Source organism: Plecotus auritus, assembly GCF_963455305.1.
Source record: "Plecotus auritus genome assembly, chromosome: 2".
NCBI lineage: Eukaryota > Metazoa > Chordata > Mammalia > Chiroptera > Vespertilionidae > Plecotus > Plecotus auritus.
The window spans coordinates 155664922-155677568 of NC_137771.1; the positions used below are offsets into that span (position 1 = coordinate 155664922).

Below are 12647 nucleotides of genomic sequence, written 5' to 3' on the forward strand. Positions count from 1 at the left end.
TGTGTACCCTTTTCACGAGACACGTGATGCCTATTTGTTCACTACTAGTGATGTTAACTTTTGATCACTAAGTTAAGTGGTGTTTGCCAGGATTTTCTGCTTTAAAGTGTACAATTTACTCTGAGACAATGTAGATATTTATCTTTCCATTAAACTTTTATCTACTAGTTTTAGTATCCATTGATGATTCTTGCTCAAAACAATTACCACTATAGTAGTTGCCAGATGATGATTTCTAAATATAGTATCCCTCTTACATTAGTTGTCTTTTTATTGTAAGATTCTTCTCCCACTGATTCATTTATTTCTATCTGTATAGAAGCATGGTTTCTTGTTTTATTCTATGGGTTGGAATTCATTACTGTAATCCTTTACTTTCATGCTTAATTATCCCAGATAGGATGGTGGAATATACCTCAATGTTAATTTTTTTTGTCATTTCCCCATCATTCTTTGAGCATTACCTTACTTTTTAACAGAACAAGATATTTGAGGCTCATTTTGTCCTTTCTCTGCCCCAGGCTAGGAATCAGTAATTTTTCTAAGAAGCACCCTCCTTTTTTTAAGTAGAAAATTTAGAAAACAAGATCTGAACGCTAGGTATTCTCATTGTTACTGGGCTGTCACTGCTTCTAGGCCCTCAGAGGACAAAAGTAAATATATGTATATATGTGTACATGAATTTCTAGTTATTTCTATTAACCTATATGTATGAAAAAAACATGAGTTCATATTAATATTTCAATTCCAATCTACCACCACAGGGAAAAACCTATCATTTATAATTACTATCTTGAAACTATTTCAAGCTCATAGTCATTACACTTGCCAGGCTGTAGAATAGGAGCTATGAGATACTCTGGAATGGCATAACCCATCCACTTACCAATTCACACTCTATCTGCTAGGTCAGTGGTCGGCAAACTGCGGCTCGCGAGCCACATGCGGCTCTTTGGCCCCGAGTGTGGCTCTTCCACAAAATACCACGGCCTGGGCGAGTCTATTTTGAAGAAGTGGCGTTAGAAGAAGTTTAAAAAATTTGGCTCTCAAAAGAAATTTCAATCGTTGTACTGTTGATATTTGGCTCTGTTGACTAATGAGTTTGCCAACCACTGGGCTAGGTACTTGGCTACAAATATGGGAGTAAAAAAGACTTTCTCCCTATACTCAAGCAGATTAATCTAGAAGAGAGGGCAGAAGAAAGAAATAATTCTAATGCAGTACAGTAAGTTCTACTTTAGAGGTATTCACAGTATTCTATGGGAACAGAGAGGGGGGCCCCCAGAGCAAACTGAGGAAACTGGATTATTTCAGAGAAGGAAGCAAAAATGGGCTGCTCACACTACTCACTGGAAGAGTGCTTAGATTACTGTGCATTTGCATTAAATGAAGAACACAATTTGCTTCTGGGCAAACATACATTTTATGGAGAGCTCTGATTTATCTAGAAGGGTCCTCTACATTGATTGAATTCATCAAAAAACTGCTTAGCTGTGACAATACCTATGCAAATAAACTCTAGGGAAATCAATGTTTGCTTGTGGGACCAAAGTTAAGTTCCATTTTACTATTTCCCTCCCAATAACCACAAAAAAAGGGGAAAAGTTTGGACTCTCTCAAACTGCCTGTTATCACATGATGGATTCCCCCTCTTCTTTATACATTAAATAAACCAGATTATTTGCCATTGTATTGAATGCCACCCTCTTGACTAACAGAACTTATACATAAATTTTCTTTTATCAAATTTAAAGTTTGAAGGAAAGAAAAAGAGTGTTAGAGTATATGTCTAGAAAGTAAAGGCTAAAAAAAAATTGAGGTAGGATAAAGAATGAGAAAGGGATTTTATTATTTTTGTTGTTCAATACATAGTATTTTTTATCGAAATTTACCACCAGAGCTTTCTAAATAAATAAATGTGGGCTATCTCCTGGTTGTGCTCCTCTACCAGTTTCCCTTCGTTGTAAATCTGCTCACTCTAATGTTGCTTATTTTGCCATTTAGAAGTCCTGGTCTACAGAACTGCTCAGTAGAGTGTGTAACCATCACCAAGACTAGGATACTGATCTGCATGTGACTTACTGTCTCTCCTTCAACTACAAAATTATTCCAATACCACAGAACAAAGTGAGATGTATATACCTCTCTGTCACTATAAAAAAGAGTCAACATGACTGAAATATTTACTCATTAGGTGGCCTTAAATCATAGAAAATATCCCTTTAGTCATGAAACACTCATAAGTAATAAACTTCAAATGTTAATAAGGACACTGAAGTTTTTTCTTAAGCTTTTTTTTTCTTAAGTAATTTCAAGTAACCATAAATCTGATGCAATGGTAGTCTGAGTTGTTGGAAAGAGTCTTCGGCCATTGTTAGCTGCCTCTAGGTGCAGACGCACTTGTGATCTCCGCAGAGGTGACCAACCTAAAGTTGGTCAGGCTGTGTAGAAGGTCCATGTAGTGAGAGCAGCAACAGAGCTACAGAAAGCATGGGTCACATATACCGGCTTACACAGGAACAAGAAAAAAAACGAACCAATGAGTGGGGATTTTAACATATTTAATGATTAATTAAAGCTGCTTTGAAAGTGATAATTTTTCATTACTTTATTAAATACTACATTCATTTTAAAGGTTTTAACCATCCATAATCACCATGATACAATATGTGTGTTTATATAAACTCATTGAACATGCTTTAAGAGTTATAATTGTGTTTTGAAATATGCAACATGTAATATGATTTGATATAAAAAAAAAAACAACTAATCAGAAGCACACAAAAAACACCACACTAATATGTTTTAATAAGAACCCATTGCAGATTCTGGAATGATTGTTGCATGCATGTCCCTAGTCATGTTCGATTTCTCCTTCAGCTGTGATTGGAGTAATGTGTGTTCCACAACACCGATTCTAATGTCCATCTGAACAGTTTCCTGTTTCAGCTTTGTTAAGCTCTGTTTAATCTTTACCAAAGGAGCTGCAGAATGAAAATAACATGGAATAAAAATATTTATTTGGAGTAGCATCATATTTCAGAGTTGTATAACACTTCCCCCACTTTGTCTTAAGCCAAAAATAGGGTTAAAAACAGCCAACAACTTACTGACATTCACACCATTTTGCTGTGGCATTTTAACCACCTGAGATTTATAGGATGGGAAATGAAACAGGATTTGAAGTACTGAGGCTGAACTTCCTGTCTTTTCTATGGAAAGAGTTGCTAAACAGGTGGTTTATGGATGTCTTAAATTTTTTTATGGATTGGTACATATGTCTGAAGGGAAAGGGATACAGTGGAAGAAAAAGAAAAGAAAGAATTATCTTTGAGATATAATGGATTCATTCAACCATACTGCAAAACCCCTATGTATCCCCTTTTGAAAGATGGCTCAGTATATCCTATATAATAAAGAGCTAATATGTTAATTAGATCTAACAGAAGAACGACCATCCGGACCACCTTCTCGACGAAGCCGGGGCTGCGAGGGCCAAGCCTCTTGCATGAATTTCGTGCATAGGGCCTCTAGTATCACTAGAAAATCTTTCTAGAGCATAGAAAGGCCTTAGGCAATCACTACTGGGCCAGGTCAAAATAACTAGCTCATGATGGAGGATGATTACTGAAGGATTATTAATTCTTCTCTATTTGACCTCTGTCCAGTCAGGTCTACTGGGGAAGAGTAAAAAAAAAAAACCACAGGTCATCAGATCACTGCCTGTGTGTCATTTGGGCATACACTTAGTGCTCTTTTGTACATAAAATGGGATAATGAAGCTCATTTGATGAAAACAGACCAAAATATTTTTTTTAAATTGACACAACAAAGTGCATAAATATTTCCCACTTCATTTGAATAGAAAAAACCCTACATACAGTTAAAATGGCTCTTCTCAGCTGATTTATAAGGAAAACAGTATACTATCAGACATCATTTTGGCACCATGTCCCTCCCCCTAAACATTCATTTTAAAAAGCAGATGCCCTACTTATTACTACCATCTTCTCTTGCTCATTTTCTTCTTAAAATGAGTGTGTACTTACCACCATCAGTCATACTGCTACCTTTTTCTTCCATTTCTTGCTTTACCTTTTCTAGTTCTTCAGTAACCTTTCATTGAAAAAAAATTTTTTATGAGCAATGAATTTTAGTAAACTTTCAAAATTTTTAAAGGCTGCATTAAAAAACTTAGAAATAACATACATATAAAGACTATAGAGATATTAGGAGTATTCTGGATATAATTTGAATAAGATAAAGTATGCAGCCATACAAAGCTTTTTATCTTCTGAGAGTGCTCCTAACGTTAAGTACACGAAATTACTTCCTCAGTAACTTTCGCAGGGGATAACATGATCCTATCTAATAAAGAGGGAATATGCTAATTGACTCTTATGCCATCACAAAGATGGTGGTGCCCACAGCCAAAAAGGAGGGAATATGCTAATTGACTGTCACGCCCTCAAAAATGTTGGTGTCCACAGCCACAAGATGGTGGCACCCAGTCCCCTCAGCCCCGCCGGGGTGGCAGGTGCACGGCAAGGCCGGGCCTGCCCCCAGGTGGGCCCAGCTGCTCCGCACTCCTGCCTCCAGAGTCCCCCAGTTTCCTCAGCCCCTCAGCCACCCTGGGCTGGCCCGAGGCGCAGGCAAGCCTCGGATGGCGGCTGCCCAGCCGACACCTAAGGCACAGGCATACCTCAGATGACAGCTGCCCCACCGCCCAGGGCCGCCCGAGGCTCAGGTAACCAGGGCTGGCCAAGGCTTGCGCTGCCGGCAGTGTCAGCAGCAGTGGTGTTATGGGGGCATCGCCTTCCCCTGATTGCCATGTCACCTCCTGCCCCTGAGGGGTCCTGGACTGTGAGAGGGGGCAGGCTGGGCTGAGTGACCCCCCCTCCAGTGCATGAATTTTCATGCACCTGGCCTCTAGTAGAATAATAAAAACTAAACTGTTGTCTCAAACCTTATACACTGAGTGGCCAGATTATTATGATCTCTGAATGCATAATAATCTGGCCACTCAGTGTATATCCTATATAATAAAAGGCTAATATGCAAATTGTCCCATCGACCAGGAGTTCGACCAGCAGGCAGGCCGGCTAACCTCCCATGTCCCCTCCCCCTAGCCAGGCTGGCCAGACTCCACCCATGCACGAATTCATGCACCGGGCCTCTAATATACACACACACACACACACACACACACACACACACTGAGTGGCCAGATTATTAAGCGTTCAGAGATCATAATAATCTGGCCACTCAGTGTAGTTATCTCATAGCATCTACCCCGCCAGTCTCTAATAATCAGTTATTAATTAAAATAGCATAAATAGTCTAAAAAGATTTTGGATTTCTAAAGGTTTACGAGATATCTTTCTTAACATTACAGTTTTATAAGAGAATATGCCACCTTTATCTCTATAGCACACTAAAAATAATGTGTATATCATATGGCTATGTATAAAAATATTCTATCGGCTCTATCCAAACCATGAACTCCAAGAGACATACTCTGCTATCATACTGGTTCTTATCTGTACTCCACATGATACTAAAAATTATACAACTACATCCTCAAAATTATACAACTGTTATTAACAAACATCCAAAATAGCATTGATATAGGTAGGAAATACCATCTTGAACAAAATGAAAAATTTTTATATAATCTAGAACTAAGCATAATTATTATAACTTAGTGGGCTTTATTTTTTATCATACTAGTGAGTAAAAACTTCCTTGGGAAGAAGGTAATCATCCAAGTAAAGCAAATTAATTTTTTCTAGCACCTGAAATGTTACAACTGAGGATAACTATCCACTCTGAAAAAATTGAATGACTCCCTGGACTCCCTTCAAGTGTTAATTTACTCAACCTCAGTGAGCACTTCATTTCTATATAATATTTAATTTGCCTAGAAGCTCCACAGGATTAAAGTATAAATATTTTCCAAGTGATATTTTTTATATTTTAAAATAACCATTTACTTCTCAAATAATGTCTATAAAAGAAGCTTAATTGTATTATATAGAAAATTTTGTGACAATTATACTGGATTGTAATAAAAGATAATCCTGGATTTTAGTCCCACATTGGCTACTGACCTTATTAAAGGTATTTTTTTTCTCTCTCTGCTCTTCAGTGAAAAAATGGGGATATTAGGTTTTAGTTCTCTTTCAAGATGATGAAAATATACTATTTTTTTTCAAGAGTTCTCAGAAGGCAAGGGTTCCATGCCACTCCCAATTTGTAGAGAGAGAAATACTCAGTATCACATACACATTATCAATGATCACTAAAAACAAATCTTGGATATCGCAGACTAACATTAAAAACTGTTATAGATATTTAAGCCAATGCTCTACGTACTCTTCTATATATCTAGTATAATCATTATGTTTAAGAAAGTTAAGGAAGGTTACAAATTTGCTAATATTATCAGGTTTTATGTTCAATTTAAAAGAACTTCAGGCAGTTTATGGAAACAAGTAGAATATATATACATAATTGACTCATTGATTAAAAAAATTAGAAATTTTCTCCTAAAGAAAAAATTCAAAGCCACAGAAATAATTATTGAAACAACACAAGGTGTAGCAGTATTAAAGCATCAGGGCTCTGAACAGCTGGCTCAGGTGATAGGTGAGGAGTCTGCAAGAGCACACAGCATGTACCTCAGACAGCAGTCTGGTCCTCTCAGTCACTCCGCCATTTCCTTGCTGGTATCGCTCCCTTGCCTGAGAGAGAAAACATTTTGTTTAATGACAAATTCACCACAGAAACAGATTACTTAAATATGACCTCCCGGTGTTTGCTATTTCTGCATATCATTTTGTGACAACCCTCCCCTCATTTGTGAACACATTTGTGGAAGTGACATTTAACTGTAGTTATTTTATGTCCTTAATAGGCACCATGTATTTAAATAAAGCACTATAAAATGATAAACTACTTTAACCTTCACATATTGTCTGTGTAACTGGTGCAGGCATGGTTCACAATAAAAACTGTCCTCAGCCATTATTTTACAGTTTAGGAGAGAGGCTCTTGGTCGATCTAATTTGTGTGCTATGTAGAGAAAACCAGTTTTTAAAAATCAATCATAATAGAGCATCAGGATCAGCAATTAATAAGGATTAACAAACAGTATGACAGAATGCAATATGTTTGGGGGAGCTAATTTAACAATCAATTATTTAATAGCAAAGTTTGAGAGATACATGGTGGCTTTAGTCAGACTTTTACAGCATTTTAAAAGTAAAAGTATCCATGAATAGATGTGTATATGAAGAAATAATTAAACAAATAACAATAAAAAGGTAAAGATTACTTTCTGCTTGGTCTTTGAGAACTTCTGAAAGTACAGAAGTATGTTAAGTTTATTTCCATATTTTTCTCCCTTAACCTTGTCTGCAGAAAGAAAAAAAAAATATGCCTTCTACCAACATTTGCAAGTGTTCTTACTATTCTTCTTCAACATCAGGAAGGAGGGGGCATAAATCTCAGAGGAAAGCCTTTAGATCCCCACTTCTGGGACAATAACTGCTTCTTTCAAAGGCTGAAGGCTTTATTTTTTTGGTTGAAATTCTAAAACTTTGAAAGGATTAAATAATTTGCTCATTTCATTAATTAAGCTGCTTGTCTTTGAATGTGTCTTGCTTTCATATTGCTTATTACATGGTTGTAAGTCATTATGGCAAGAATGTCTTTTCCCTCTGACATATGTAAATGCATACTATTCTTCATCCTCCCACTCATATGGTAAATTAACAGCAGATAGAAACAAAACTAGGTGTCCTAATAGCCTGTTCCTGTTCTAAGTCATATTCCCCAAAATATATGCTTTCATTTCTTTAAATCAAATGAAGAAATTCATTTAAAGACTTCTAGGAGATCATTTCTATCACATGTAATATGGAAATGACAAGTTTTTTTTTTTCTCTGCCTCACTTGCTTTCTAAAGTGGGCAGAGAATCAGTATACAGTAAGTCCTCAATGTTGTCCATCAATAGGTTCTTGGAAACTATGGTCTTAACCAATTTTACCCTAAGCTAATTGATAGAAACAAGAGTTAAGTTCTACGGCACAGTTCTGTACATCAATTAGCCTATGGTAAAAAAATTGGTTTTGTTTACACATCATTTTGCTTAAAATTGCAGTTTTCAAGAAGCTGTCAACAATGTTAAGTATGGACATACTGCATTGATGTTTGTGAAATACATTTTGCAATTTTCCGACGAAAAGTGCTGTGTCAAGCTTAAGGATTAGGGTTTTTAATTGGAATAAATCCCTGGATATCACTCTTAAGTTACCTCACTCAGCTGAGCTTGAGCTGCACGATATTCTTGAACCAAGTGCTCAAGCTGACTATTGATGTACTTTTCTCGGCTGCCGATCTTCTCCAGAGTCCTTCCAATTTCATTATGGAGTTTGTCCAAAAATCCCTAGAAATTCCATGTGACTTCAGTAGATAAAAAATTTCACATATTTTTCAAAACTAAAAAAGTTTAAAATGGATTAAATTTCCCTCAATCCATCCCACAAATCCTTAACCACTTGTGATAAGGAAGACAGTTTGAAATTTTTAATAACAAAAGAAGTGTGCAGTGTGAAATATAGTCAATTTTCAGAATATTAAAATAAAATGGCACCTGGCAGTGTTCGTCAATTCATTCATTTCTATGCATATCTAGAATAGATGTGAGTGAAATTTGCTTTATGTGAAGTTCATAATACAAGTAGGTAAGGGAATAACATGACTTTATTCTAGCACAATTCAAACAAGGCTGGAATAGTCCAGTTGGAAGTAGATCATTAAACATAGCTCAAGTCTGAGACCCAAAAATTCTCATTCAAATTTTGTTTCTTTGTGGTATACTCTAAAAGTCCTTATTTCTGGAACGGCAGCAAGCCTGGGGAAGCTGTGGATTCTAGGCCTGACTGGCCTGGCACTCTGTTATTCTTTGGGATTCAGAGAGGAAAGAATGATGAAATGTTTCTCTCTGATTACATATACATATATATAGACGCCTGATGCACAAAGATTCATGCAAGAATGGGCTTTCCTTCCCCTGGCTGCCGGCACCGCCTTCACTCTGGCCTAGAGCCACGTTTCTGCCTTTGCTCCGACCCAGAGTCGCCTTTACACCTTTCCACGCTTCCCAGAGGCCTGGAGTGGCTGGGGCAATGCAGAATGCCTGCCCTCGGCCACCCGGCGACTGTGTATGCAAATTAACCCATCTTTGTTGGGTTAATTTGCATACTCACTCCTGATTGGCTGGTGGGCATTGCGAAGGTACGGTCAATTTGCATCTGTCCTTTTATTAGAGTGTGTGTATATATATATATGTACTAGAGGCCCAGTGCATGAAATTCGTGCACTAGGATGGGGGTCCTTCAGCCTGGCCTGTGCCCTCTCACAGTCCGGGAGCCCTCGGAGGATGTCCGACTGACGGCTTAGGCCTCAGCCCACGTCTGCCACCTGCTGTCATGGCCAGGGATCTCTGCAGCCTCTGCCTCAGCCCCTGTCTTCTGCGGATTTGTCCAGAAGGAAGGACGTCCAATCTAATAAGCATGTTACACTTTTATTATTATACTAGAGGCCCAGTGCATGAAATTCGTGCACGGGCAGATCCCTAGGCCTGGCCAGCAATCAGGGCCGATTAGGGCCTTCCAGCTGCTGGCTGGGGCCTTCCTTATGGCTGCCAGCCAGGGCCTCCCTTCCCAGCTGTCGGGTGCCAGGAAGGGCCTCCATTACCTAGCTGCAGGCTACTGTCTTGGGTCTCCCTTCTCTGGCTGCTTGCTGCTGGCTGGGGCCTTCCTTCATTTCCCACTGCCCCCTGGTGGTCAGCGCACATCATAGCAAGTGATATACAGATATATACTAGAGGCCTGGTGCATGAAATTTGTACACTGGGGAGGGGGAGGTTTCCCTCAGCCCAGCCTGCACCCTCTCCAATCTGGAACCCCTTGGGGGATGTCCGACTGCCGGTTTAGGCCCGATCCCACAGGGAACGGGAACCGGCAGTTGGACATCCCTCTCACAATCCGGGACTGCTGGCTCCTAACCACTCGCCTGCCTGCCTGCCTGCCTGATTTCCCCTAACTGCTTCTGTTTGGCAGCCTGATCACCCCCTAACCACTCCCTGCTAGCCTGATCGATGACAAACTGCTCCCATGCCAGCCTGGTCGCCCCCAATTGCCCTCCCCTGCCGGCCCAATTGCCCCCAACTACCCTCCCCTGCCATCCTGGTCACCCCCAACTGCCCTCCCTGGCTGGCCTGGTCTCCCCCAACTGCCCTTCCCTGCTGGCCTGGTCGCCCCCAACTGCCCTCCCCTGCCAGCCTGATCGCCCCCAACTTCCCTCCCCTGCAGGCCCGGTCACCCCCAACTGCCTCCCTGCTGACTGGGTTGCCCACAACTGCCCTCCGTTGCAGGCCTGGTTCCCCCCACTGCCCTCCCTCCCCTGCAGGCCTGGTCACCCCCAACTGCCCTTTCCTGCTGGCCTGATCGCCCCCAACTTCCCTCCCCTGCAGGCCCGGTCACCCCCAACTGCCCTCCCCTGCCAGACTGGCCGCCCCCAACTGCCCTTCCCTGCTGGCCTGGTCACCCCTAACTGCCCTCCTCTGCTGGCCTGGTAGCCCACAACTGCCCTCCCCTTCTGGCCATCTTGTGACAACATGGGCGTGGCCATCTTGTCACCACATGGGGACGGTCATATTGTGCGAGGGCGTGATGGTCAATTTGCATATTAACTATTATATTGGGTTAATAATATATATATGTGTATTAATAATATATATATATATATATACACTAGTGACCCAGTGCACGAAATTCATGCACATTAAAAGGGGATTAGAGGAAATAATTTAATATTGCCATTTGCCCTTTCTCTATAATAGAAGTGTTAGAGATGAAAGAAAATTAGTAAAATGTATATGAAAACCTTCCTCCTGTCAGAGTCTGGGGCATACCACGGGACCCAGAGTCAAGTCCCCGCCCACCCACATGCACCTCAAAATCACGTGAGACCCAGACCCAGCCAGCCCCCCGCCCCCATTAGGCTAGATCCAGACCTGGCCAGTCCTACACTTGTCAAGCCCTGCCGGGCAGAGGCATAGCCTCAGGTCCCCTGGCCAGGCGCCAGGACAGGGGGCGTGGCCTGAGGTCCCCCAACCCAGACCTGGGCAGGGGGTGTGCCTTGAGGTCCTCCATCAAGCCCTGCCAGGTGGGGGACACGACCTGAGATCCCCTGTCAAGCCCCACTGGGTGGGGGGCATGGCCTGAGGTCCCCCGTCAAGCCCCACCAGGCAGGGGGCGGGGGCGCAGCCTCAGGTCCCCCGGCCCAGCACCAGGAGGGGGGCACAGACTCAGGTCCCACGTCAAGCACCAGGAGGGGGGCGCAGCCTCAGGTCCCCCATCAACTGGCCCCCCCCCCCCGCTGGCCTGATAGTCTCCAACTGCCCCCCCCACCAGTCTGCTTGCTCACAACTTCCCCCCCTGCCGGCCTGCTTGCCCCCAACTGCTCCCCCTGCCAGCCTGATTGCCCCCAAATGCCCCCCCGCCAGCCTGATTGTCCCCAACTGCCCCCCCCCGCTGGCCTGCTCGCCCCCAACTGCCCCCTCCCCCGCTGGCCTGCTCGCTCACAACTTCTACCCCTGCCAGCCTGCTTGCCCCCAACTGCTCCACCTGCCAGCCTGATCGCCCCCAATGCCCCCCCACCAGCCTGATGGCCCCCAACTGCCCCCCTGCTGGCCTGCTTGATCCCAACTGCCACCCCCGTGGTAGCCTGATCACCCCTAATTACCTCTGAGTTGGCCCCACCACCATGGCTTTGTCTGGAAGGACGTCCGGAAGGTCTCCCGGTCTAATTAGCATATTACTCTTTTATTAGTATAGATATAAATTAACTACATATCTAATATATGTAATGTAATATATATTATACCCCTTTTATATAAAGTTACCTTTCTTCAGTTGGTTTAAGTGTTTAGGGCTGTGGAAATATAATATGATACATTCAAATAAGTAAGCTCCTCAAGGGCAAGATCTGTGTCTTTTTTCTTTCATGTTCTCCCTTAATAGGTGTTCCACAGAAGAGTCAATGTATATTCACATACCTTGGTCTCCTTTAGAGCAGATTCAATTCCACTTTTGTGCTGGTGCATTTGGTCAACATGGATTCTCCAATCCTATAGGCAGAAGAGCATATAGGAACAAATGAAAAACATTTCTTTCTTTTGTCTACTTTTTTTGAAGTTATATACTTTATTTTAATTACTTTGGTTGCTGCCTTATTTCAGGTGGGAGTCCTATATATAGACTGCAATCAGATTATAAAGAAATACGTGTAGAGCACTTTAGGATAAAAGGGTCTAAATAAATGTAAATTATTTTATGTGTTCACAGAGTGATGTCTGACAATTTGAATATAAATTATTCCTGCACTGCTGGTGGTTAATATTTATGACTATCCATCAAAATGAAAAAGAAATCTAATAACTAGAAAAGAAATACTTGTTTGTTTAAGCAGTAACAATTATGTTTGCTAGAAGTAATGCTGGAATAAAGTCTCATATATCAATTATTAGCTTGTCCCTTGGAAATAAAATGGGGCCCTCTTCTTCAGTAAAACTTTG

At 41.5% G+C, this 12647-nt stretch overlaps 1 protein-coding gene across 1 annotated transcript in view; it reads right to left on the reverse strand.

Annotated features, from left to right (window-relative positions):
- Positions 1–2544: 2544 nt before the first annotated feature.
- Positions 2545–12647, reverse strand: part of IFT57 (intraflagellar transport 57) — a 73977-nt gene continuing 63874 nt past the window's right edge. The window contains exons 7-11 of the mRNA XM_080654748.1: positions 12129–12200; positions 8319–8450; positions 6681–6743; positions 4050–4116; positions 2545–2984 (exon numbers count right to left, since the gene is read on the reverse strand). Coding sequence (XP_080510874.1) covers positions 2806–2984; positions 4050–4116; positions 6681–6743; positions 8319–8450; positions 12129–12200 — 513 coding nt within the window. The 3' untranslated portion in view covers positions 2545–2805. The remainder of the gene's footprint in view (positions 2985–4049; positions 4117–6680; positions 6744–8318; positions 8451–12128; positions 12201–12647) is intronic.